This window comes from Pongo pygmaeus, chromosome 21 (genome assembly GCF_028885625.2).
Source record: "Pongo pygmaeus isolate AG05252 chromosome 21, NHGRI_mPonPyg2-v2.0_pri, whole genome shotgun sequence".
NCBI lineage: Eukaryota > Metazoa > Chordata > Mammalia > Primates > Hominidae > Pongo > Pongo pygmaeus.
In genome coordinates, this window is record NC_072394.2 from 37,360,942 (window position 1) to 37,388,744 (window position 27,803).

General features: G+C 46.4%; 1 protein-coding gene across 5 annotated transcripts; it reads right to left on the reverse strand.

Annotated features, from left to right (window-relative positions):
• Positions 1–78: 78 nt before the first annotated feature.
• Positions 79–27,677, reverse strand: GSS (glutathione synthetase). Of its 5 annotated transcripts, none has more exons than XM_054466766.1 (13): positions 27,520–27,677; positions 23,335–23,471; positions 17,575–17,720; positions 14,542–14,617; positions 14,099–14,238; positions 13,324–13,440; positions 8,589–8,669; positions 8,409–8,486; positions 7,222–7,288; positions 3,575–3,769; positions 2,991–3,072; positions 1,048–1,237; positions 79–601 (listed from the first exon to the last, which is right to left on the reverse strand). In XM_054466766.1, the coding sequence occupies exons 2-13, from the start codon at positions 23,461–23,463 to the stop codon at positions 478–480; spliced, it is 1,425 nt and encodes a 474-aa protein (XP_054322741.1). In that variant the 5' UTR covers positions 23,464–23,471; positions 27,520–27,677; the 3' UTR covers positions 79–477. The 5 variants fall into 5 exon arrangements, with proteins under 5 accessions (XP_054322741.1, XP_054322739.1, XP_054322742.1 ...); XM_054466764.1 differs by lacking the exon at positions 27,520–27,677 and adding an exon at positions 27,375–27,489; XM_054466767.1 differs by lacking the exon at positions 27,520–27,677 and adding an exon at positions 27,375–27,480 and having other exon boundaries at positions 79–892.
• Between the last annotated feature and the right edge of the window lie 126 nt (positions 27,678–27,803).

Here is a 27,803-nt window from a genome sequence, read left to right on the forward strand (position 1 = left end):
TGCTCTAATACATTTAAGTGGGCTAACGTAGATTACAGCTCCCCGCTCCCCTCTATGCACAAAGTAAGGAATCATCACTGAATCAGCAATGCAGTTTTATTTAAGGCAGAATTAGGGAAAGGCTATGCCCCTCCACTCCCCCTCCTCCTACCACTCAGTCCTATCCCAAGTCAGTCAGGCACTGGAACCTGCTGAAAAGGCTGATGAGGGGCTGACAGGAGTGGGGCAGGGTTCATGGACCTTTACCTCAGAGCAGCTTCCCCTCAGCTATACCCACATCTCAAGGATTTGGGGGCCTCTAGATCTCATCTAAGGGAAACACAACTTTTCTGATCCTCAGATGGAGAGCTGGGGGAAGGTACCAGTATTTACCCTTCCATAAAAACTTTGGAGATCTTTAGGAGGATACCCCTCAGGAGGGCTAGGAGAGGAATGACAAATACAGAGGATAGAAGGTCCTGTGGCCTGGTTGTGCCCTCACACAGGGTATGGGTTGTCCAGGACTGCCACTCCCGCTGCCACACCACCATCTGCATGCTCGATGGCTTTGGTTCGAAGTAGATGCCCCACGTGCTTGTTCATCACGAGTGTCTTTTCCTGCCTATAGAAATGGAGGCAGGGGACACACATCACCTGGACTCAGCCCCAAACCCAGGACCTTCCCTGGACCCAGCTGAGCAGTACATGGGTAACTGACTATACCCAAGAAAGTGCTAGGATTTTAGAGTCTCTGTTCCTCTCTGGAGTCTCCTTCTAGTCCTACGTTGTCAAACCATATGTTCTGAGTCCTCTTGGTGCTATTTGGAGTTTCCTTCACGGTTGCAAAGGACTTCTCATCAGGGCTTCATCTGATACCCTGGTGAGGTGGGCAGGTCTTGGGTCCTTGGCCTCACTTAATAGAAAAAGAAACAGGTAATAAAGCTAGGGACTGGCAGAGCTGGCACTGAAGCCCAGGATTCCTGACTCTTTCCAGTGTTCCCCTCTAGGCTCACTTGGCTGGCACTCTTGCAAGCAGGTAGTGGAAAGAGCTTCTCCTGATTGGCTCACCTGACATAGACCCCAAAGATGCCCAGCTCTGAAATGCACTGGACCACTCGGGCAGGGCTGCCAGGCCGTAGCAGGCAATTCTCAAAAGGCTCAGGTTCGATCTTCTCCATGAGGATGTAGGAGGCCCTCTCCTCACTGTCCTTCAGCTGTTTCAGGGCCTGTACCATTTCCTCCCCATATAGGTTGTTACCTGCAATGAAACTGGCCAGTCACCCTGGACCCTCTGCCTACCTCCTCTATCCCATGCCCTCACTTTTGGGGCCACATAGGCAAGTCAGCAGCCTCAGTTCCTGGCACCCGCTCTGTGAAGCCAGGGCATATCTGGCTCCCCAGGAGGGAAGCTCACTTTGACAGGAGAACCCTTACTCATGCAGTGAACACATCTTCCACTACACTGTTCCTCCCTGGTTCTCCTCCTACCTACAGCTGTTCCTTCTCAAGCTCCATTACTGGCTCCTTCTCTTAAATGCTGGGGTCCCAGGGGAATTGGTCCTCCACGCTTGCTCTCTCCTCCATGTACATTTTCCCAGGGAGATCTCTCCTATTCCTGAGTCTCCATCTATACCCTAAAAATTGTTAACTTCTGGCCGGGCATGGTGGCTCACGCCTGTAATCCCAGCACTTTGGGAGGCTGAGGCAGGCGGATCATGAGGTCACGAGATTGAGACCATCCTGGCCAACATGGTGAAACCCCATCTCTACTAAAAATACAAAAATTAGCTGGGTGTGGTGGCGCGCACCTGTAGTCCCAGCTACTCAGGAGGCTGAGGCAGGAGAATCGCTTGAACCTGGGAGGCAGTGGTTGCAGTGAGCTGAGATCATGCCACTGCACTCCAGCCTGGTGACAAAGCAAGACTCTATCTCAAAAAAAAAAAAAAGAAAAAAAAAGTTAACTTCCAAATATTTAATGCAGGCTCCCTGCTTAGACATCATATGACTGCCCCGCAAACAAACTCAACTTATCCAAGCAGAATTTATTACTTCTGCCTGAACCTGCCCCTCCTGGACCTTCCTACTCCCAATCAGGCAAAAGGTACCCCTGAGTCATATTTAACTCCTCCCTTCCACTACCCTCTCACTATCTAGGACATGTCTCTCCAGTTGACCCCATAGTCATAGCCCTAGCCCAGGCCTCTACGTTGCTCTTCTGAACAACTGTATCAGCCTCTTCCATGGTCTTTCTGCCACCAATGTCTCCCCTCATTCCAGGACATCTTCTACAATGCAGAAACTTTGTAAGTTTTGCAAGTTCCCACCACTGCTAACCACTTGAGTCCTGGATTAATGTGTCCCTTCCTGGCTTAAAACTCTCTAATGGCTTCCCACTGCCCTTAAGATAAAATCCAATTTCTCAGTATATATTCAAGGCCCTTTATAATCAGGATGCAAACCATTTTTTCAGCCTAAATCCCTGTCCCCTCCCAGCTCCCCCTCCAGCCTCACCAGTTTCTCATTAACCTCCAAACATCCCACACTTTCATTGCCCAGTGCCTTGGCTTGAGGTTGTCCCTTTTGTATGGAACACTCTTCCTCCTTTCCACCTGGGAAATTCCTACCCACCTCTTAAGACAAAGATTAAAAAAATCCTCTCCTCTGGAGAGGCAGACATGACCCCTGACCTCAAGGAGTTTCAAACTAGAAAGGAAAACAGACATGTATTCTCTCCAGTCTCCTAATATGACCCTACTCCACTTCCCAACAATCTACCCACAGGCACCTCAGGTAAAACTTGTCCAAACCCTTCAATGCTGGTTAATCAAATTCCCCTGTGCTCCCGGACTTAGTCACAGGGTCTTAGGGGACACTGTCCAACATGTGGCCTGTGTCAGTTCCAATAGTATCCCCCATGCCCAGGACTGTGCCCAGAGTAAGTGCCAATGAGCACTGGCCACAGCCTGCTAGTCCCTCTCATTGAGGAGCCCTGCAAAGGGAGATTCACCTACCTCCACCCTCTCTCTGGGGCTTTAGCACAAACCGGCTAGGGGCAGCAAGGGCCTCGGCGATGGCCTGGTCCCCTTCTTCACCCTGGCAGGAGGCAGAAAGCAGTTATCAGAAGTTTAAAGGCTAAAGAGGCAAGAAGCTTAGGTCCAGCTGGTTATGCAGAGCAGCATCAGAGGAAGAACAGGAGGGAGAACAGCCACAAATTCCTTCAGGCGGAATGCTACTATCTGGATGACACTCCCAACAAACCCCCTGCAGCAGCCGACGCAATGAGAACAGGCCTTTCTTTAGCAACAGCTCAGGGCCCTGGAGCAGGCAGCCTGATACACTTCTCAATTCTTGCCACCTGCCTTAGTCCCTTCCCTCTGGTTGCCATCCTCATCTCTATTTTTGCTGAGGGAGCTTACAATGGATTCCAGCCCCCATCCTTCCATTATGAGGCTGCCCTTCTGCTCAGAGTTCTAGGGGTTCTCCAGAGCATCACCAACCCTTGTCACAATGTCAGCTCCACCCTCCCCAACACATTGGGCTCTAGGTCGCTGCCACCTAGGAGGCCTGTGGTAGGAGAAACAGGCTGCCCACATACCACATCCAGTGAGTAGAGGCCAGCAAAGGTGGCGCGGAGGCGGGCCACAGCCTCAGGCTGGCCAGGGAGCAACATCTCCAGCATGCCCGGCCTGCTCAGCTCCTGCTGCACCTTCTTAGTCCCAGCCAGCTGGGTGGCAATGTCTGGGCACTTGGCAGCACGTGACCTCTCCAGCAATAGACGTGCTTCCCAATTCTGCAGAGGGAAGAAGACAAAAGGAATTCGACTTTATTTTACTTCGGCTGACGTTTACTGAACATCCATTAGGTGCCAGGAATCATGATTTATATCTTCACCCTCATTATCACCCAGGATCATTGAAACATCCTTGTGAGCCAGGTGTGATATGTTATAGTTATGTATCATTGTGCCAGACTGTGAGCCCCTGCAAAGGCAAGAATCCCCCAATCTGTGGGAAACAATAGAAGGTGTAAGGGTAGAACACTTGTCTATGTGCTCAGCTTCCCACTGTGTTCCATACTCCCTACCGTGGCCTTCAAGATCCTTCAGGAACTGGCTCCTGTCTACTTTTTCAACCTTGTACCATCCCTGACTCCTAGTCTCCGCCATTCTAGCCACACAGGCCTGTCATTCCTCAAATCACAAAGCTCTTTCCCTCCTCTAGGCCTGCAGTGCTTTTCCCTCAACCTGAAACCCCCTTCCTTTCGGCTTTTCCCATGCATAGCTGGATCCTTACCATCCTTACATCTCAGCTCAGTGTCGCCTTTTCAGAGAAGGCTTCCCTGTCCACTCTATTTAATGTGGATTTCCCATAATTCTCTATCTTTTTACCCAGTTGTTTCATTGAAAGCAGTTACCTGAAACTAAAACACAAACATGCACACATGCATGCACACGCACACACACACAAACACAAACACACACACACAAATCCCAATTTTTTTTCTATTTTTGTTTACTTTTTTTTTCTTTTGAGATGGTGGTCTTGCTTAGTCACCCAGGCTGGAGTGCAATGGCGCAATCTTGGCTCACTGCAACCTCCACCTCCCAGGCTCAAGCAATCCTCCCTCCTCAGCCTCCCAAGTAGCTGGGACTACGGGTGCACGCCACCACACCCAGCTAATTTTTGTATTTTTTGTAGAGATGGGGTTTTGCCATGTTGCCCAGGCTGGTCTCGAACTCCTGAGTTCATGCAATCCACCCACCTAGGCCTCCCAAAGTGCTGGGATTACAGGTATGAGCCACGGTAAATGGCCATATTTTTGTTTACTTTCTGATACCCATTTCCCTGACCAGACTGTGAGCTCCATAGCACAGGGCTCTTATCATTTTCCTCATTTTCTGTTGTAACTCCAGTGTCTAACACAGTTCCTGGCACTTTGTAGTTGCTCAATAAATATTTGTTGTTGTTGCTGAATAAGTTGAAATTTGAGTGGGGTTCTGAAGGACAGGTAGAGCCTGACAAGAGAGACTCAATAGGGAAGGGATACTCAGGCTAAGAGAATAATATGAACAAAGGCCTCAAGTGGGTGATCACAGGATGAATGGTTGATTACCGCAAGAGCTGAGTGTATAAAAGGCAAGGAAACAGCAGGGGATCATGCCTCCCAACTCCGGTTCCCATTCTCATGCAATGGGGAGACAGTCTGTCCTTGGCTCCAGACCACTGCAAACGGCACACAGCAGGATCAGGTCTCTCCTGTGACCCCCACCCAGTGCTGTCCTTCCTTTGATACTACTGGTCCACCTGTAGCACCTTCACCCAATCTTCAGCAATAACCCCAGGAACCCAACTACTAGTCTGGCATTCCATGCAGAATCACAGGTGACCAGAACATCAGAAATAAACCCAGAGAAATACCCCATTATGTTAGAAGCAGGAAAGCAAAACCAAAGATAAGCAAGGACTTGCCCAGGGTCACCTAGCAAGTCACTAAGCCTTCTAGATCTCTCTCCATGTCTAAACCTGCTCTGAGCTGCTCAGTTCCCTAAAAATGTCTACCTCTTGGCCAGGCGTGGTGGCTAACACCTGTAATCCCAGCACTTTGGGAGGCCAAGGTGGGTGGATCGTAAGGTCAGGAGTTCGAGACCAGCCTAGCCAACATGGTGAAACCCTGTCTCTACTAAAAATACAAAAATTAGCTGGGCGTGGTGGTGGGTGCCTGTAATCCCAGCTACTCAGGAGGCCGAGGCAGGAGAATCGCTTGAAACTGGAAGTCAAAGGTTGCAGTGAGTCGAGATCGCACCACTGTACTCCAGCCTGGTTGACAAGAGCAAAACTCTGTCTCAAAAAAAAAAAAAAGGTCTACTTCTTTAAACACTACTTTCCTTCCTTGTTATCTCAAACTCTTCTAAGTTTTCTTTGTCCTGTTTTGAAATCTAGACCTATTTTTCTTTTCTTTTTTTTTTTTGAGACAGAGTCTCGCTCTGTCAGCCAGGCTGGAGTGCAGTGGCACAATCTCAACTTACTGCAACCTCTGCCTCCCGGGCTCAAGCAATTCTCCTGCCTCAGCCTCCCGAGTAGCTGGGATTACAGGGGTGTGCCATGACGCCCAGCTAATTTTTGTATTTTTAGTAGAGACAGGGTTTCACCATGTTGGCCAGGCTAGTCTTGAACTCCTGACCTCAAGTAATCCACCTGCCTCGGCCTCCCAAAGTGCTGGGATTATAGGCGTGAACCACCATGCCCGGCCTAGACCTATTTTTCTAATAGACAGTTTATCTCTCCTGTAGTCAGCAAGTTGCCACCACTGTTAACCACCTATCTAAAGAAAAGGATGTTCTATCGAGATGCCACCTCTGTAGAGCCTCCTCATACGGAGCTCAACCCTCGGGGGGAGTCCTAGATGAATTACAGACCTAGAAGGAGCCCCCTCAGTTTTCTAGTGTAGCTCCCCCAGCTCATAGAAACAGACCTAGAAAGGGTCAGGAACTTGCCCATCATCACACAGAGGCAGTCAAGCTCATGACCTCCAGCTCACTGCCCATGGTATTTCTAAACTTATTTCCTCCTTTATCATCTCCCAGCTGAGAGCAGAGCTTCTTAGCCTCTCCATGATGTGGATGTTAGAGCAGAGAAGAATGGGAATACCATTGGTCTGAAAGTCAGAAAACCTGGGAACTTCCTGTGGGGCCTTAGAGAAGCCTCTCCATCTCTTTAAACGTTAGTTTCTCCATCTGTATAATGCGGATAATTATACGCCTCACCGAGTGATTGTGAGGGTTAAATGAAATAATGGATGTGGAAACGAATGAAACTACATGGTAGGATAGCAAAATGAGGTGATATTACTGTTATTAACATGAATGAGGAGATGATAAAACTTTCTGATTCAGATAAAGGTAAGAGTTGGCAGGAAAAAAATTGTCAGCAGTACACTGGAACTGGCTTACATCAACCAGTGAGAGCTGATTGTTGTTAAACATTTGCCAGCACATCTCTGGAAACAGTGTAAATGGCTGAAGCTCTGTGGATTCCTGAGGATTCAAATTCTAGAAGACTGTGTTTGTAGAGTGAGAGGTAGCAAAAGGCTTGAGGGAAGATAGGAGGTTCTAGCAGCAAGCTCCCTGAGAAAGAAGTGAAGTGAGGACTCGGAAAATCCAGGTTGTTATAAGCCTGAATTGGGTCTCGGTGGAGCTCTTGTGGGTCCCAGGAGGCAAAGAATGGTCTCACAGAAAATACCAACCTGTAGACTGTACTGACGAGGCATGTAGCCATCCCGGAAGTAAACCACAGCAATTTCCTGGCCATCCCTGGAACACAGGATGGAGAAGGCTGCTGTGTTAAATTATAACTGATTTGTTCAGTGGTTCAATATATTTCAGGGTGCATCAAGACGAATTTGGCTTTTTCAAAATTCAGCCCACAGTGGGAGCCTGGTCAGGGGTTCACTGGAACCAGTAAAAGTAGATATCCACACTACCAGGGCTTCTACTGAAAACAGGGAGGTGTGCCGTACAGAATACTTTAGAATATTCTAGATTTAGAGTCATTCTAAGAAGGCCAGAAGGAACAAGAAGGTCTCTAGAATCAAATTTGGTAAATGCATAAAAATGTTGGCTCGAAATTACCGAGCAGCAGAATCATACTGCCATGTGTAGTAAAACACACTTTATATTTCCACTGCTTAAAGCAGCTGAAACCAGACTGAAAAAGTTTTTAATGGCAAGGGTGAAGGTGGAAATGCAAACATGTAAAATGATGAGTCTGATTAAGACACAGACTTTTTAAACGTCTTTTCCTTTATTTTGACCTATTTGATACTGTCTAGTTTATCTGAAAAGTAAATTAACTACTTTGTTTTGTTATGATAAAAGCACATTTTGAAAAGCAGTGAGTGGTATTGTGAAATTCCATGGACAGTTTTAATTTTAACAATCACAAAGGTCTAGGTCTATATACATGTGCTGCAATGCTACCGAAATATGTAGCACTAAATCTACCTGGTGGTGGCCCCTACAGAGAAGGATAAGGCTTGGCTTGGAACACAAATCCAGGCCCGAGCTCAGACAGTGGCATCCAGACCAATCACAGAATAAGCCAGCTGCTCCTCTTCCTCCCTGACTGCCCAGCTCAGCTTCTCAAGCCTGACCTCACCTTACTAAGAGGGGCAAGAAAACTTTTGGGAACTTAGGGCATATGAAAACTAAGATGATCTCTAAGGAGACCCTGATCCAGAATGTCAACAGCTCTGATAGAAGCACAGTGTGGCTGGCTTTCTCCAAAATTTCCTGGGAGGATGAGATATTTCAGAAATTATGAGAGAAGGAAGCAAGCCATCACATCTCCCAGAAGAAAGAATCATTTTGGGGAAGAGGGTGGCAGGATGAGTTTCATAAACCAGCCTTCCACTGGATTCTTGGGAATGCTTACACAAACAGCCTTCGGTCTTGGTCCAGAGACCCCTTTTCAGAGATATCTTCAAATGTTCGTCGGATCACATGGATGTTCCTGGGAAAAATGGGCAAGAGCCAGAGGGAATGGATGATATGTTCTGAGTGCGCCACCCCCAATCCTGGAGCCACACCTAGAAGTCCCCCTTCCTTTACTTACCTGGCCAGTAGCTCATTCTCTATGGCACGCTGGTCAAATATGTTTCTTTCCTTCTCTTGAGCAATCAGTAGCACCAGAGCACTGGGGAAAGAGCACAGGTGGCCCGAGGCTACTATAGAACTTGTTTTTCCTTTGTTTCTCCCCTCAACCCCCGCACCACCCCACCTCCTGGAATAAGAATAAGAACACGGCTTCCCTGAAAGAACAGATGTTCCCTCTCTCGGGAACCTTGAGATTACCTCAGGCATAGACACCTGATGCTATCACATATGATTTCCTGAAAATAGAAAACTTCAAAAATGAAGATGCTTCTGACCCTTCTCCAGTGGGCAGATGAAATATTGTAATGATGTCATGGGTTGATGAATTTCTGTGCAAATTAAAATTTAGATTTAAAACCATCTCAAAAACCCAAGAGGACTTTTTCTTAGAACTTAACATAGTTCTAAAATCCTTCTGGAAGAATAAACAAGTGGGAGTATTGAGGAACATTTTGTAAAAGAACAATGCAGGGGGTCTGGGGCTAATGGCTCTATTATTAGATTGTAAAGGATACAATAAAGGAGTGTGGTTCTTACACGAAATGGAACCCTACAGAAACCCACAGAGCCAACTACAAACAACTACATTATCTCCTGGGCCCTCCCAAGATTCCTGTAATGTACACAGGGCCACGTTTGATCTCATAGTATTAATGAGATCACTAGGGCTTACATGGCTTCTTCCTCTCTGATTATTCATGTATTTCTTAAAGAGGCAGGGGCTTGAGGACTCAGGGAAAAGCTTATGCCAGAGAACTATCTGTTTGGCTGCCAGCTAACATATTTCCGTTGTCAAAGATAGGTCCAGTCCCCTAACAGATTCCTAGGGCGAATGCTCAGCAGTACCAAACTCCATTTTTTTTTCTTTTACATTTTATTTATTTTTTTGAGACGGAGTCTCCCTCTGTTGCCCAGGCTGGAGTGCAGTGGCACAATCTAGGCTCACTGCAACCTCCACCTCCTGGGTTCCAGCGATTCTCCTGCTTCAGCCTCCCGGGTAGCTGGGATTTCAGGTGTGTGCCACCACCCCTGGCTAATTTTTGTAGTTTGAGTAGAGATGGGGTTTCACCATGTTGGCCAGGCTGGTCTCAAACTCCTGACCTCAGGTGATATGCCCGCCTCGGCCTCCCAAAGTGTTAGCATTACAGGTGTGAGCCACCGTGCTCAGCCTCCAAACTCCATTTTTGCTGTGACTGTACTGCTTTGTGTCTGTGGCTTCTTCCTGAGACCCATGGAACCCTAGGCTTTGGCTTAGGATTCTAAGTGTATATTCCCTGACCTCTTCTATTTAGCCTCTCTTGTCTATCTCTGCTTCTCCCGACCTTGGCTGAACCTCTTGGTCTAAACTCTGTTTGCCTGACTCCTTTCTGCTTAGCCAAAATATAGGTCTTAGTAAGTCCCCTCTCCTGGTTTGCCTGAAATCTCATGAGGTCAGACGTGACATTAAGCTGAGTCTTGGCTTTGAGTTGGGTGCCTGAGAGACAAACTAAAAGTGGTGCTCTCACAAGTCATCTTGCCCTGAGAGAGTCCTAAGGGCCAATGGCTTTGCTCTTCACTTTGCAACCTAAACTGTCCCGCTCATGGGTGAGGGTGGCAGTTGGCCCAGGCTGGCCCACCTCCAAAAAGAGGTGGAGGAGGAAGGCTGGCAGCTGGAGGTTAAAGAGGAACTGCACACCCCAGCTAATTAAGTCAGCCTGCCAACTGCTAAACAATCAGAGCTGGGCTCAGAAAACATATTTGACCTCTCCCACCTTCAGTTCTGAGCAGTTCTCAGCAGTCTGTTTCCTAGTAGGAAAGTTGTCAGCTAAGGAAGCATGCTGGCTGGGGGTGAGGACCCCTGAGTGCTAGTCCTGGCTCTGCCAGTGACTTGTACTGTGTCTTGGTAATTGACTCGGGTAATGCAATTTCGTTCCTTGGGCCCTGGTTTTCCCATCTATAAAATAAGGGTGTTATGGCCGGGCGTGGTAGCTCACGCCTATAGTCCCAACACTTTAAGAGGCCGAGGCGGGCGGATTGCCTGAGGTCGGGAGTTCCAGACCAGCCTGACCAACATGGAGAAACCCCGTCTCTACTAAAAATACAAAATTAGCCAGGCATGGTGGTGGGCGCCTGCAATCCCAGGTACTTGGGAGGCTAAGGCAGGAGAATCCCTTGAACCTGGAAGGCGGAGGATGCAGTGAGCCGAGATCGTGCCATTGCACTCCAGCCTGGGCAACAAAAGCGAACTCTGTCTCAAAAAAAAAAAAAAATGGTGTTAAAAAGATCACAGTTCCCAACCTTTTATCACCAGTAGTCCTCTTTTCTTATTCTACTCATTCTAACCACAGGCCCTATGCTTTGAGAGTTTGTCTAAATTGAAATTGTAAGTCATTTTGCAGGCTTCCATTTTAAAAAAATTTTAAAAATTAAAAAAATCATGAGATAATTGATGAAAATTAATCTGCTCTACCAATGCAGTTTTTCAGTCAATACTGTGGAACCCTATCTCTTAGAGGCAGAACAGGGAAGTAGAGAGAACATAGGCTTTAGAGGCAGATGAATTCCATACTTACTGGTTGTGTAACTTTGGGTAAGTTATTCAAACTCTCTTAGCCTCAGTTTGCTGTTGTATGAATTAAAACTAATACTTGTCAAATGATAGCTATTATTATTATTATTATTATTTTTGAGATGGAGTCTCGCTCTGTTACCCAGGCTGGAGTGCAGTGGGGTGATCTTGGCTCACTGCAACCTCCACCTCCCGGGTTCAAGCGATTCTCCTGCCTCAGCATCCCAAGTAGCTGGGACTACAGGTGCCTGCCACCATTCCTGGCTCATTTTTGTATTTTTTAGTAGAGACAAGGTTTCACCATGTTGGCCAGGCTGGCCATGAACTCCTGACCTCTGATGATCCAACCGCCTCGGTCTCCCAAAGTGCTGGGATTAGAGGTGTGAGCCACCGTACCTGGCCTATTATTATTATTGAAAGTACCCCATAATGATCCACACAGATTTTTAAGAACATTTTTCAGATCCATGATCTCATTTAATTCTCACTAACACCCCTTTAGGTATTGTTATTACTCCTATTTTACAAATGAGGAAACTGAAGCTCAGAGAAGAAAAGAACTAACTTGCCAAGGTCATGTGCTAGGTCAGCAGAAGAACCTATCTCACTCTCACAATGGGGGAAGCCAGTTCTGGCTCAGGTGCCACATAACTCCTACCTACCAGTGCCTAATTCTGGACACACGAGTATTTTCTGTCCACGTTATTGACAGGCTGGCAGGCAAAACCCTCTGCAGCATTTGTCTGTCAGCAGTTCCCCAGCTGACCCATCCCCTGGCTTCACTCTCTTAAAATACAACCTAGCCAATATACTTGAAAGAATATTTGTCTGATGACTTCTAAATGCGTACAGTCTGAGGTTTCTTAGGTCTTAGTGAGGCTTAGCAAGGACAGAGAGGCTCCCTTGGAGGTAAGAGCATGATTAAGAGTGGAGGTTTTGGAGGGAGGTAGACTTTGGGATCTGCCACCAACTCATCACTTAGCCTTAACAATTCACTTCGGTTGTCAGAACCTCAGTTTCCTCATCTGTAAAACGAGGGAGTTGAACAGTATTGACCTCAGAGAGCTTATTATGAGAATTCAATGAGATCCTCTATGTACTGAGCTTAGCACAAGGTGTGGCACTAGTAAGTGTACATTAAGGACTATTAATGCTATATTAACATTGCAATAACTGTTAGTATAGTGGCCCCTCGATGATCTGAAAATCACTTACCTAACATCTTCACTTGAGAAATAGGAAGAAAGCGAAAAATGCCTCTAAGCAGTTAAAAAGGATACCATAAAATTCCGTAGTCAAAGCTTATGCATTTACTCATCCAAGAGGCCCTCACACTCTTCAGACCCAATCATAACAATCTGGATCATTTGTTTTCCCAAACCACAGCAAATCAGAAGGGAGGCATGGGCATGGGGGGTGGAGGATTCCAAATTCAAGCACACCAACAGTAGTCAAAAGTAAGAGCTGAGAATTGGGAAACAGACAAGAAAACTATGAAGAAAATGAATGAGAGGCCAGGCGCAGTGGCTCACGCCTGTAATCCCAGCACTTTGGGAGGCCAAGGTGGGCGGATCACGAGGTCAGGAGTTCGACACCAGCCTGACCAACATGGTGAAACCCCGTCTCTACTAAAAATACAAAAATTAGCCAGGTGTGGTGGCATGCGCCTGAAATCCCAGCTACTCAGGAGGCTGAGGCAGAAGAATTGCTTGAACCCGGGAAGTGGAGGTTGAAGTAAGCCAAGATTGTACCACTGCACTCCAGCCTGGGTGACAGTGAGACTCTGTCTCAAAAAAAAAAAAAAAGGAAATAACTAAGAACTTAAAGCCTAGCAGTCACAGCTATTAGTGCAGGCAAACAGCCTTGCATGCCTCTTTAACCCTAGGTAGCACTACTGTATTACAGCAAGCTGCAATTGCTGACAGTCATAATGACGACCTCCAGTTAATAAGAAAAAGTTAAATCATAGTCAGCATCTGTTATTTAAGAAGGAAACCTTAAAATAATTTTGTCATGTAAAGGTATAAGTTTCTATTCCTAGAAAAATCCCCTTATTCTCTAATGATGGCCGGCAAGAAAAGAAGTTGCTAAACTCATAATGCTGAAACTAAAGCAGGATCCTCCTGCTACCTTTTCACACCCTTACTTGGGTGAGCCGTAGAGCTCCCAGGCTTTGGCAATTCCCAGGGCCAGTCCCTTGCTGGGATTATTAGAGAGGATCTTGCCAGCTTCTTTGGTCTTACTCAGGACACTGAGAACATGTCTGTTGGAAGAGAGATGGCTGTTCAGTAATTGGATGGACCTGGAAGACCCCTCTGCCCATGACCTCATATATACAGCAACATGACTCTGATAATCAGCTGAGCACTAAAAAGCATCCTCCCATCACATTCCTGGAAGATCCACTTCAGGTTGGAATATGCTGGGCTGCCCTAACCTTGGCCCCTGGTGTATACGCCTAGAGGAAACCTGAGAGCCTCTGTCCCCACCCCAACCTACCCTAGTGTCCCAGTGAGCTGGAGCCCCTTACTCTGGGCCTCCAGGTGCTGTCTGGAATCCTGCTGCAGACCATCTAAAATCATTGCAACCTGGAGTATCACTGCTGGCTAGAAATGGATGCTACGAGGCCCAGCCCCCAGACAGAAGTCCCTGCATTCCTCTCTCTGGGGCTCTCAAGATATTGTTCCCTCTGCCTGTACAATGCAGGGACAAGACTAGATGAGCTATGAGGTCCCTTTTCTCCCTGACATACCAAGGATCTCATTACAAGTGGAAACTGCTGGCGGGGTGGCCAGGGGCAACATGTGACCCAGGGCCCAGGAAAGCACAGTCATAGCTGGAGTTCCCTCGCCTAGCCAGTGACTGTACACCCATCAGCATGTCACCCCACAGGTATGCCGGGGGCTGCCCAGGGGACCCACCGGTGCACAGCTGGGGTCCGGGAGGCCAGGCCCCCAAAGCTGGCAGAGATGGTGTTGATTTCAATCTGTTTCAGGGCTGGGGAGCCATCTGCGCTGCGCTGGAACATGTAGTCTGAGCGATTCAGGCCCAGGAACACGGTCTGTGGGGAAAACTGAAGGCTGACAGTACCTGCCCAGGGACTGACTCTGAGGACCTAGCCACAGAGCACACAGGTACCATGAACTCTACATAGAGATTAGAGGTACCAGCAAACACTCCCAAGCCCAGTGGAATCATTCTTCTGGTCATCCTAGAATTGGTCACTGGGATAAACCCAGTGAGGACCAGTGAGAGGCAGATTCCCATGAGCTGAGGGCCTGGACCAAATTCTTCTAGCGAAACAGAAAACAAACAGAGATGGGAGGGACAGGTTACAGACTGGAGTAGGGCTGGGAATGGTTACCTGGGCAATTCCCTCTTTTAGGACTTGCTTGTGGATGTCAAAGAGACGAGCGGTAAAGTCATCCTGTTTGATGGTGCTGGAGGAAGAAACAGAGAACATTTTGCAGGCTTAATTGGACCTAAAATTTCAAGGAGTCCCATCCTCAGTCATTGACTCCTGAATCCTCTCTGAGTCTACTGGCCAAAACGCGAATGTCCGCCCCAATGTGGTAGAGAATAGTGGCTAAGAATCCAGCTCTAGACCTGGGTTCAAATCCCAGCTCTACCACTCACTAGTAGGCAACCTCAGGGAATCATTTCACCTCTCCATGTCTCAGTTTGCTGATCTTTAAAAGGGAGAAGAATATAATTATATTTATATCATAGAGTTGTGGTAAAAAGTCAATAAGATATTACATTCAAAGAATTGAACATACTGCTCCGAAGAAGAACTAGCAAATGACATGATATTTCTATTCTACTTGAATAGCTCTGATGGTTGGCAAGCCTCCTGGTTGACCTAATACTAACTCTCCATAGCTTTTCCTACACTCTGCGACCTCCCAGGGTGAGCCTTCTCCTCCTCCTCCACGGCAGCCCTTGGAGATTAGAAGACAGCAGTTATGCCCTGTGCACCAATAAGATTTTTCTGACCCAAGCTAAATATCCTGGGTTTTTTTTGTTTGTTTGTTTCTCCAACTAGTCCTCATATGATGTGATTTCCTCAGGGAAGCCTTCCCTATCTGAGTCAGATCCCCCTGCTATGTGTTCTCATAGAACTAAGAACCACTCCTTTATAGCACTGACTGCAGTTGCAATTTTACATTTTCTTTGTGTGATGATTAGTGTCATCTCTCCTGTTTGACTATAAACCTCATGAAGGTAGTGGCTGTGCCTATGCAGGCTCATCATCATAGCCCAGTGTACTGCCATGACATGTGACGTGTTAGGGGCCTATCCAGTATGGTTTTCTGGAGCCTCAACAAGAGCCACAATAAGAAGGAATCCACAGGTCATTAACATCACACTTACTGCCCTTTGAGATTCAGGGTGGATTCTGCACACCTGCTCAAGCCTGGCTCACCTTGTTACAGAAACGTCACAGCAGACCAGTGGGGGAAGCCAAGTAGCCCAGGCCTGCCCTGAAGTTCCTCTGCTCCTCAGCCAGCTCTCTCCCAAGGGTGAGCTCTGTCATGCCAGCCCTTGGTTAGGAGGAGAGTCCCAGCTGGGCTTCAGCCTCCAAGGAAGTTGAGACACACTTTCCTTTTTCTGAAGAGGTGCTCCCCTTCATGTGTTGTAGGGGCTCTTCTCCCTTAGGAACTAGGGTTTATATGTGTATGAGAGGAGAGAGGAACAGAGAAGGCAGGGGTTGCAAAGATGAGCTGCAAGTCTCCTTCCTAACTGCATCATTAGGGTTCATAAGCCGGGCTGCTCATGTTTCCCACAATCCAGGATTGCAGGTACAAAGCTGGGCCCATTGCAAGAAACAGCTCAGGGGCAAGGTGGTGGGCAGATTCATACATTCATGACTCATTGGGTTTTTGGCTACAGGGTTTTTGGCTACAAGTCAATGGTTTCCAAGCTTCTTACCATTATGACCCCTTCTCATATTCACCCACACATTTTTAAAAGATTTTGTCTCTAACAAAAGTCTAATTTCTGTTGAAAAATTAATCAAAGACATGCAATTACAGGTTGGATATCCCTTATCCGAAATGCTTGGGGCCAGAAGTCTTTCGGATTTTGGAAGATTTGCATATACGTAATGAGACACCTTGGGGATGGGACTCAAGTCTAAACACAAAATTCATTTGTTTCATATACACCTTATAGCCTGAAGATTATTTTATACAATATTTTAATTAATTTTGTGCATGAAACAAACTTTTGACTGTGTTTTGACTGCACCTGTCACATGACATCAGGCGTGGCATTTTCCACTGGTAGAGTCATGTGGTGTTCAACAAGTTTTGAATTTTGGAGCATTTCAGCTTTTGGATTTTTGGATTAGGGATGCTCAGCCTGTACAGTATATACACATCTAGCATGTATATGTAAATACATAATATTTCTAGATATTTAATTCTACAATGAATATATATACATATATATATATGTATTATTATTTCTTCTTTTTTTTGAGATGGAGTCTAGCTCTGTTGCCCAGGCTGGAGTATAGTGTCGTGATCTTGGCTCACTGCAGCCTCTGCCTCCTGGGTTCAAGCGATTCTCCTGCCTCAGCCTCCCAAGTAGCTGGGATTATAGGCACCCGCCACCACACCCAGCTAATTTTTTTGTATTTTTAGTAGAGACGGGGTTTCACCATGTTGGCCAGGCTGGTCTCAAACTCCTGAACTTAAGTGATCCACCCACCTCGGCCTCCCAAAGTGCTGGGATTACAGGCCTGAGCCGCTGTGCCCAGCCTATATATATTTAATTCTAAAATAAATAAAGAAATTTTAAGAAATTGCCCCAGAATCTGAAGAAGAAAAAAAAAAAGATCAAGGGAAAGAGACAGAGAAGGGTGGATGGGCTGAACCATTTCAGAGGTTGCTTCCTCATGCCCTGAGTATGGCCCAGTCTGTACCCCATCCCATCCAAAGATGAGAGGCCTGAGGTGACAAGAAAGGGTCGCTGGTTAGCAGAAGTAGAAAATCTGACTTTAAACCAATAACCTTCCCTACCTCTGTTCTCCTCCAAAACTAGGCTGACTTCCCCTAATTCCAAATGGAAATATCAGTCTTCAAAGTAGGGTGTCACATATTACAGAATGTCAACAATGAAAGGGATCTTGGATTTAAGCCAATCTCTTCATTTTTCAGATGAAGAAACCTTAGGCCCAGAGAAGGAAAGACAGTGGCTTGAGGCCATATAAATAACTGGTTGAGCCAGGATTAGAAGCCAGCTTTCCTGACTCCTATGACTTTTTGTTCTTTGGAGGTACCTTTCCTCTATCCCACCAAGTCAGCTGACACAGTAACACCTCACGGCTCTGCAATCTTCCAGTTCCTTGGCTCTGGCAGCTCCTGGCCCCCCATGCTTCACTGTCCCCTACCTGGAAAGAGTTTGCTCCAGGAAGGCAGCGTTCTGGCTGACAGCATCCACTAGCAGGTTGAAGTCCATCTGCACAACATAGGCTTGCTCCAGCAGGGCACTGGGGACCAGTGAGGGGAAGAGCGTGAATGGGGCATAGCTCACCACCTGTGATTAAGAAGAGAGAATGGGACAGGGGTAGGGCACCTGTGAACCAGCTGTCTTCCTGCAAATGGAATTCCATGGAAAGTCTGGCCTACATTTACTGAGGACACACCAACTGTAGATTAGTGGTTACCTCGGGAGAGTGGAAGGGGGAGAGTGGAACACAGAGAGCTTCCAGATTCTGTGATAGTTTATCTCTATGTATTAAAGAGAGAGAAGCAAAAAAGCAAATAACAAAAAGAAACCCACAAGTTATTGAGCACTTACTACGTGCAAGATACTGTTTTAAATACTTTACATAGATTCATCATTTAGCCCTGTGAGGAAGATACTATTATTATCCACACTTAACAGAGAAGGGACCTGAGAAAGAGAGGTTAATTGATCCAAAATTATATTCAGCTAGGAACTGGTGCTGGGATTTGAACCAGGATGGTTAACAGATCCAAAATTATATTCAGCTAGTAACTGGGGGTGCTGGGATTTGAACCAGGATGGTTACTAAACACAACACACACATACATACACGGAAGCCTGCTCCTTGCTGGTTGATGTTCAAGCCCAGGCCCTTCCATGGATCAGGAGCTCATACTCCGTCTCCTTGCCTTTTGATTTTGATTTGGTTACTGGGTAGGAAAAGTGAACTCTGGTTCCCTTAGTAGAAGCCAGGAGTGTTTTTTCCACCAATGTTAGCGATGGTGACTCAGGTTAACAGGCCTAGAGTTCAGCTGCATTCCGCATTCTTTGGACTTAATCATAGACGAGAAACCCAAATACCATCGAGGACACTGATTCTAGAAGGGAAAAGTGCATTCTGAGATCCCTGCCAACAACTGAACTAGAACTTGGGTAAGAGATGAAAAGAAAATCTTGTGACTTGTATTATGAAGCATTCCTGACTTTAACCTTTGAGTTAATATCAGTTTGTCATTATGGTGGTATAAGTTCATGGTGTTAGAATTTGCTATTTAGATATTTATTTTTAAAGTACTATTTTTTTTTTTGAGGTAGAGTCTCACTCTGTTGCCCAGGCTGGAGTGCAGTGGTACAATCTCGGCTCACTGCAACCTCCATCTCCTGGGTTCAAGCAATTCTCCTGCCTCAGCCTCCCAAGTAGCTGAGACTACAGGTGCGTGCCACCACACCCAGGTAATTTTTGTATTTTTAGTAGAGATGGGGTTTCACCGTGTTGTCCAGGCTGGTCTCAAACTCCTGGCCTCAAGTGATCCACCTGCCTTGGCCTCCCAAAGTATTGGGATTACAGGCATGAGCCACCATGCCCAGCCAAAATATTATTATTTTTTTAACAGGTAATACAAATACATGATACAAAATTCAAAAGAGACATAAGAATATATAGTGAGAAGTATGTCTCACTCTCATTCCAGTCCTCTGGGGAAAACACTGGGCCCCAGCCACCCAGTTCTCCTCCCCAGAGGCAAATGACAGACTAGTGTCTCACACATCCTTCCAGTCATCTTTGTATTGATATATATGTATACATATATATTTTCTCTTTTTTTCACCCCCAAAGCAAACTATACTACATTGTGCTTTTTAAATATTTCCTTATATGTTCAAATAGAACATTTTCATTATTTTTAATTGCTGTATAGTATTCTACTCTTTGGATATACCACAATTTATTGAATCTAGTATATAGGTGGTTTCTTTATTTTCCTATTACCATTAATGTTTCAATGGGTATCCTAGAATATACATTCTAGATATTTTTGTATATGAGAAAGTCCATACATTCTAAATTTTTAAAAGTAAAAATATCAAGTAATTCAGGTAAATCTATTTTAAATTTTGGTAGATAATTTCTAAATTACCCTTCTCAGCATCTTTTTTTTTTTTTTTTTTTGGAATAGGGTCTTACTATGTTGCCCAGACTGGAATACAGTGGCTATTCAGAGGTGCCATCATAGTGCACTATATCCTCAAATTCCTGGGCTCAAGAAATCCTCCCGTCTCAGCCTCCCAAGTAGCTGAGACTACAGGTGTGTACCACCGGCCTGGCCTCAGCATCTAAGACAAAACTGAGGAAGGCTATTTGTGAGAATAAGGTTTATTCAGTCTGAAGCCTTTATGAGTTAGAACGGGAAAGACTGCAGATTACATAAGGGGTGACCTAATACCCTGAGTAGCTATGTGATGACTACAGGAGCATTTCCTTGGCTTGAACACATAGAGCTCTGTCGCCCCCAACAAGTCTCATCTTGGCCTCAAAAACTTAGAGTTTTTCTGCTAAGACATCCCTCTGCCTGTCCCAGGACTCATTATGCCCTCCTGAATTTAGGATCAATAGTATATAGCTGTTCTTTGCTATCTACAGGCTAAAGGCTGAAACACACAATCTTCTCACTTTTGATAGAGACATTAACATAAAATAACATTACTGGCAGGGCACAGTGGCTCATGCCTGTAATCCCAGCACTTCGAGAGGCCGAGGCAGGCAGATCACAAGATCAAGAGATTGAGACCATCCTGGCCAACATGGTGAAACCCCATCTCTACTAAAAATACAAAAATTAGCTGGGCATGGTGGCACACACCCGTAGTCCTAGCTGCTCTGGAGGCTGAGGCAGGAGAATCGCTTGAACCCAGGAGGCGGAGGTTGCAGTGAGCTGAGATTGTGCCACTGCACTCCAGCCTGGCGACAGAGCAAGACTCTGTCTCAAAAAAAAGAAACATTATTCTACTATTTAAAAAAAACTATAGCACATGCATGACAAAATTCTGCTTTGTAGCCAGGGAAGCAACAGGGAGTGATAGGAATTGTGGCAAAAAGAAGGACTTGCATCTTCTCTAAAGGGGGCAGCCAGAACTCTGCTCTAGCCAATTGTCATGCAGGAAAGTAGGCCAGAGTTACCAGATGATATAATTTTTCAAGACAAGTTGGGTTGCTAGATTTTTTTTTTATTTCATGATTTTTTTTTTTTAAATGTTGGCTCTGACTTTTTAAAAATACTCTGGTGAAAAAAACTGTTAACAATGCTTGCCCCTGGTCAGGGAAACAGTGGCTGGAGGAAGGGGACTTACTCTGTACTGAATACCCTTTTGAATTTTGCGCCCTGTTCAAATGTATTTGAATGTATTACTTATTGTAAAAAACAAATTAACTCCCCAAACACTGCAGGAGCCAAATACTCAGCCTAGATATGGGTAGTTTGCAGCTCTAATCTACAGGATAAAGTTCACACTCCTCCTCCACCCAGTAGCTAAGGCCCCGTGGCTGTCTGACGCTGGCCTGCCTTCTTTCCCACTATATCCACTTATGCGCCCTGCATTTCAGCTGCATTCTCTTGAACATTTTTTTTTTTTTTTGCCTTTTCCTACTTTTGGGTCCTTGCTATGCTGTTCGTTTTCCCTATTTGTCTTTTAAGGTCTAGTTCAAATACCACCCCCCATCTCAATCATCTAATCATAATGAACTACTCTTTCTTCCAGCTGTCCTATATAGTATCTTGGGAGAGGAAAAAAAGCATGGATGTTCAGAGCATGGACTCAGGAGCCAAATTCCTTGGGTTCACATCCTGGCTCTGCCAATTATTTTACCATTTAAATGACCTCAGGTAGGTTACTTAGCCTCTCTGGGCTTCAGTTTCCTTATCTCTGTTGTGGTGAGGAGTCAGTGATTCCAAAGTGTTTAGAATAATGCCTGGCACATACTAAATACTCAATAAATGATAGTTAACATTGTGTAGCAGACTGCCTGTGTCTTCTCATAGAGCTGACGTTATTTAATTTTGTTTTGTGGTATGTTCTCTAACTAGACCAGGAACTCCAGAGGCTAGGGCTCTGGCTGACTCACCTCTCTGTCCTCAGTGCCTAGAATGGCCCGGCATAGAGCAGGCATTTGGTAAAGATTTGGAGTAAAATCATTCTCTCTCTCTCTCTCTCTCTCTCTCTCACACACACACACACACACACACACACACGTACATTTTTCTGACTTTTTTTCTGGATTAGAAATCTCATTGTGGATTGCACCTTTTCTAGGCTCCATTACCTCCCAGAAAGACCAAGTGTTGGATCTTCACACGGTACCTATTGATTAGCAGAAGAAACAAAAGTGTGGAAGGGAAAATGCTTCATTTTAGATTCATACAAGTAATTCACAAAATCTAGGTTCACAGCCCAAGCAATTCTATTCCATACCATCAGCCTGCCTTAGGTGACAGATATCGTCATTTACTTGGGCCTTAGCAAACAATTACTGACTGTGGACTCTATCAGGCCTGCATTAGGTTCTGGGCACACAGAGACAAAAAAGGATGGGGCTGGCTAAAAAAAGAAAAGATGTTGGCAGCTCTTTAGTCACCAATATGGTCTTAAGGTGTACTGTTAAGTTAAAGAAAAAAAAGTGGGCAAAAGGAGGCTGGGCATGGTGGCTCATACCTGTAATCCCAGCAATTTTGGGGGGGCAGAGGCCAGTGGATCACTTGAAGTCAGAAGTTTGAGACCAGCCTGGACAACATGGTGAAACCCTGTCCCTACCAAAAAAAAAAAAATTAGCCAGGCGTGGTGGCACATGCCTGTAGTCCCAGCTACTTGGGAGGCTGAGGTGGGAGAATTGCTTGAACCCAGGAGGTGGAGGTTGCAGTGAGCCGAGATTGTGCCACTACACTCCAGCCTGGACAACAGAGTGAGGCCTCAAGGAATATATTTACTTGTTATTAGTTACTTGTTATGAATAAGCCATCTGAAAGGATCAACAAGAAACCAAAACACAGGCTGCATTGGGATAAACTCTTCTACCCTCTGAATTTGAACCATGAAAATGTCTTACCCAGTCACCAAACTAAAAAAGATTTTTTTTTTCTTTTTTTCCCTAAGGATGAGGTTTTAAAAAGGTGTGGTTTGGACTCAGCAGTTCTACTTTTATGTATTGAACCTGGAGAAACACTCACATAGGTGCCCCAACAGACATACGCATGGATGTTCCCTATAATGCTATTTATGGTCATAAAATCATGAGAAATCACCTAAATAGACATGAGTAGAGGGAAACTAAACTGTGATACACCCACATCTGGAATACTATGCCTCAGAATGAAGATGACCCTAATGGAAGGCATTAGAAAGTTCTAAGACAGACAAATAAAAAACCAAAAACATATCATAGAATAATATATATGATACAATTTGTTTTTTAAAAAAAAAGACATATTTATATGTATACTTATCTATGTATATAAAGGCACAGAGAAAGGCTTGAAAGGATATATCACAAACCAGTTACAGAGAAGGTAGAGTGATTATGGGGTTTTCAGTAATAGCTCACTGGGCAAAGTGCTTCACATGAATCACCCTGTAATTCTCTTACCAAACCAGTGAGGTAGGTCCTATTATTATCCCATTTTTACACCTGAAGAAACTGCAGCTGACAGCGGTTAAGTAATTTGCCTAAGTCATACTTCAAACCCCATATTTAAATTCGATTACTCTAGGACACTGCTTTTTCACTTTCTACTTCTAGAGATCAATTTTAGTTACTGGAAAAAATAAGGCAAAAGAGATACGGTCCCTGATGCACAGGAGCGACCCTCAGCCTGGCCGGGGCCAGACAGCGGGCCATGGTGAATGCTGTGGGGAGGAGCTAGGGGCTTACCTCCGAGGAAGCGGGCTCCTGTGAGGTCCTCAGCAATACTCCCTCAGCCAGGGCCCGGTCCACGGCCTGCCGTGCCAGCTCCTCTAGCTGCTGTTTATTCTGCAAGAGGCTCCCCCAGTTGGTGGCCATCCCAACACCTGCAAAAGATGGAGAGAAGAGACTTGGTGACAGATGGCCTGAAGCCCAGCAACCACTGAAACTGGCTGGCGGCCACCCCCAACACAGCAGGACCCTGACCTCTGTTGGAAGGGAACAGCGTGGTATACAGGAGTGAACACTGGCTGGTTCTAGCTCTTAACAACTTCCATGTGCACAAAATAGAAAGCTTGACAAAGCATTTCCACTGCCACTCTCTCTTTTGATTCCTAACACAATGGCATTATTCTCACAGTAAGGAAGCAGAGGCTTGGAGAGGTGAAATGACTTGCCCGAGGTGATGACTGGTATAGCCTGGACTTGAACCCATGTCTCTGGACTCCCAGCCTAATGCTCTTCATTGGAGAAAGAAGCATTAATATCAGATGTGACTGGGGCAAGTTCCTTCCCCTCCCAGAGCTACAGATTCCCTAACTGTGAAACAAGAAGAATGGGGTAGATCAGTAGTTTCCAAACCTGGCTGAACATTCTGGGGAGCTTGGGAAAGAATAGATTCCTGGGCCCCATCCCAGAGACTCTGATTCAAGAGGCCTGATGGGAAGGATGGGTTGAGGCTTTGTATGTTTTTTTTTTTTTGATATGAAGTCTCACTCAGTCGCCTAGGCTGGAGTTCAGTGGCTCGATCTTGGCTCACTGCAACTTCTGCCTCCTGGGTTCAAGCAATTCTCCTGCCTCAGCCTCCCCAAGTAGCTGGGATTACAGGCACGCACCACCACACCTGGCTAATTTTTTGTATTTTAGTAGAGACGGGGTTTCACCGTGTCAGCCAGAATGGTCTTGATCTCCTGACCTTGTGATCCACCCGCCTCGACCTCCCAAAGTGCTGGGATTACAGGCGTGATCCACCACGCCCAGCCAAGGTTTTGTATTTTTAACAAGTTTTCCTGGGATAGGAGTCACTGCAGTACATTATTAATTCCCTTCAAGCTCCAACAACTCATGTCAGCAGATCTCAAATAAATTACATGGGAAGGGGGAGGGAGCTCTTTGTAGAATACCATGAAATGCGAATAAGGTGAACTCCTCCCTTATACAAACCAGAAGGAATCTTAGTAGCAGGAGATGATTACATTCCATGTTTGAACATTTATCATCAAATCACCAAAAGACAGAAAATATTTTTGAGAAATCACATTAGCAAGATGGAAATTGCTGAAACCCAAGTGTCCAATGTAATAGGAGTTGTCTGATTGGTTGCCCAGAGACATACAGAGGTGTACAAACTCACACCCTGATACTCATTCATTTTTCAGCAGGCCTCAGGAGTTTAAGATCTGGGTAAAAATCTGGAAACACAGTCATTAATTTTGTTCTGCCCTGTTGCCATTTAACAGAACATGGCTGCCCAACTCAGTGGTCCCCAGGAAGGGAGCTAGAGAATAATAGGAAACCTCCATCACATTCAGCTCTGTCCCCCTGTCCCCATGACAGAGCTAGTGCCAGGCCAATTATGAAAGTCTGCCAGCCTCAGCACAATGCTTTGAAAGAATGCGCATGTGATCTCAAGAGGGTCCTGATAATATCCCTGTTGAGTGAGACATAGATGAGGGCAGTCATAGTAAAGAACAAGGCTCAAGTCAGACAGACAGACCCGGGTTTGAGTCCATAATAATACGACTTCTCCCTTTCCCTTCTTTCCTTTCTTTCCTTCCTTCCTTTTCCCTTCCCTTTCCCTTTGCCTTTCCCTTTCCCTTCCCTTCCCTCCTTCTTTCTTTCCTTCCTTCCTTCTTTTTCTTTCTCTCTTTCTCTCTCTCTCTCTCCCTCTTTCTTTCTTTCTTTTTTTTTTTTTTTTTGGCAGAGTCTGGCTCTGTTGCCCAGGCTGGAGTGCAGCCGCACAATCTCTGCTCACTGCAAGCTCCACCTCCTGGGTTCACGCCATTCTCCTGCCTCAGCCTCCTGAGTAGCTGGGACTACAGGCACCTGCCACCATGCCCGGCTAATTTTTTGTATTTTTAGTACAGACGGGGTTTCACTGTGTTAGCCAGGATGGTCTCGATCTCCTGATCTCGTGATCCCCCACTCTCGGCCTCCCAAAGTGCTGGGATTACAGGCATAAGCCACCGCGCCCAGCCGACTTCCCTTTCAAGTAAGATTGCTGTGTGGATTAAAAGAGAAAAATCAGTGTGAAATTTATCAGCAGTGTTTGAAGCTCTATACATGAGACCATTTTTTGGCTGTACTCGCTTTACAGGTAGGAGGAGACTTGTCAGAGGTCACACAGAAGCCTAGTGTCAGAGCCAGGACAAGAACCCATTACTTTGACATTAGAGTAATGAAACCCTCCATGAGCCCCCATCGTTCTACAACTCTGGAATTCCAACATCTGTTTGCTGTTGGGCTTTTATTTAGTTGGCAAACACTGATTTGCATTTAATGCCACTCCCTTGACTAGGTACTGGGGACATGGAGGAGGATAAGACATAAAAATAATCACATGGGCCAGGTGTGGTGGCTCACACCTGTAATCCCAGCACTTTGAGGCCGAGGCAGGTGGATCACGTGAGGTCGGGAGTTCGAGACCAGCCTGACCAACATGGAGAAACCCCATCTCTACTAAAAACACAAAATTAGCCGGGCGTGGTGGCACATGCCTGTAATCCCAGCCACTCGGGAGGCTGAGGCAGGAGAATAGCTTGAACCCGGGAGGTGGAGGTTGTGGTGAGCCAAGATCATGCCATTGCACTCCAGCCTGGGCAACAAGAGCAAAGCTCTGTCAAAAAAAAAAAAAAGAAAGAAAGAAAGAAAGAAAAGAAATCAGATGAAGGTGCTAAGTGGGCCCTTTGTTTTTCTCATTCTACAGCCTCAACCCTCCCTTGGCTTGATTTATGTTTTGCTGATGACATTCAAATCTACATCTTCACAGCAAAACTTTCCTACCTTCAAATTAGAATATCCAATTGCTTCCTGCGAGTCTCCATACAATCAGAATAGAATTTGTTGTTGTCTCCCACAAATCTGCATCTCCTCTGATGAACCCCCACCCAGGTACCAAGCTTTGAGTACTTCTTTCCTACATCTCACTCTCCCCAAATCCTATGGATTTTGCTGCCTAAGTATATAGTACTTTGAATTCCTTTATTTATCTCCATTTCCAGTGTTTGTAGCCTAGCCTCGGCCACTGTCATCTCTTCCTTGGGCATGAAACAGATTCAGAGTGAGGTATCTTCAGTGACCAGGACATGTCGGCCTCTGTCCCCCTTCCAGGACTTGGCACGTGCTGTCTTCTCTTTGGAACTCTCCCCACCACTCCTGAGCAGGGCCCGCGATTTAGTTCCGGAAGCTGTCCCTGTTCTCCGCCCCGGGTTTCTACATTCTACAGCCCATCACTTTTCCCTGTACCGCAGGAACAGTGTTTGTCTTGATCGCTTCTCTACCTAGTAATTAGCCGCGCTTAGTACTGTATTCATCACATGAATGAATGAAGAATGAATGACAGACGGGCCAGATCACCGAAAGCCTCAAAACGCCCACAAGGAAATCGGTCGGACTTTATCGCCAGGACTTAGGCCAGTGCCTGGAAAGGCCCCGAGGCAACGACACAGTCGGCTGCCCAGGCTGGCCCCATTTCGCGGGCCCGCTCGCTTCCACCCTGGACAAAGTTTGGCCCTAATCGCTCCCCGTTCTAGTTCTAACTGGCTCCAGCCTCACTGGCCTACAGGCCCCGACACCGGCCCGATCTAAAGGCAGGAGATCCGGAAAGTCTGGGATCAATGCGCGCCAGCCCAACCCCCTCACTAGATACTAGTTTCCACGCGCATACGAAGGGTTTCAGCCACAAGATCTCCCGGCCTCCGGAGTTCCAATCTCTTGCCAGACCCCTCCCTCACATCGTTCCTCCCGAGGAAACGTGACCCGTGCCGGCCGCCGTGGCCGCCCCAACCTACTCTTTCGCCTTCCCTCAGCGCACGGTTCTCTCGGCCCTCGCGCCGCTACCCAGGCTCAGGGGGCGGGGCCTCGATGCGACCCAGTGCGCTTGCGCGGACCTCCCGGGCTAGGCTTAAAGAGCAGGGCGGGGACAGAGACCCATACCTTTGGCGCTGAGTCGCGGCCAGGAAGGGGCGGTCGATCAGAGGGCGGCCTTGGCGATAGGAGTGCGTCGGCTGCACCCTGGCGGATGGACCTTGGGAAGGAGGGGAGGGGACCATCGGGGTGGGCGGGGAGCTACGGGTATGCATAGCTCATAGAGCGTCAGAGCTGACGGCGACCAGTGGAAGATGGGGAAACTAATTCTCAGAGCGGGACAGTCACTACCTCAGGGGCACACAATTGATAAGGGTGGGGGTGGCCGTGGTAATGGAGGCCCCAGGGAGGGG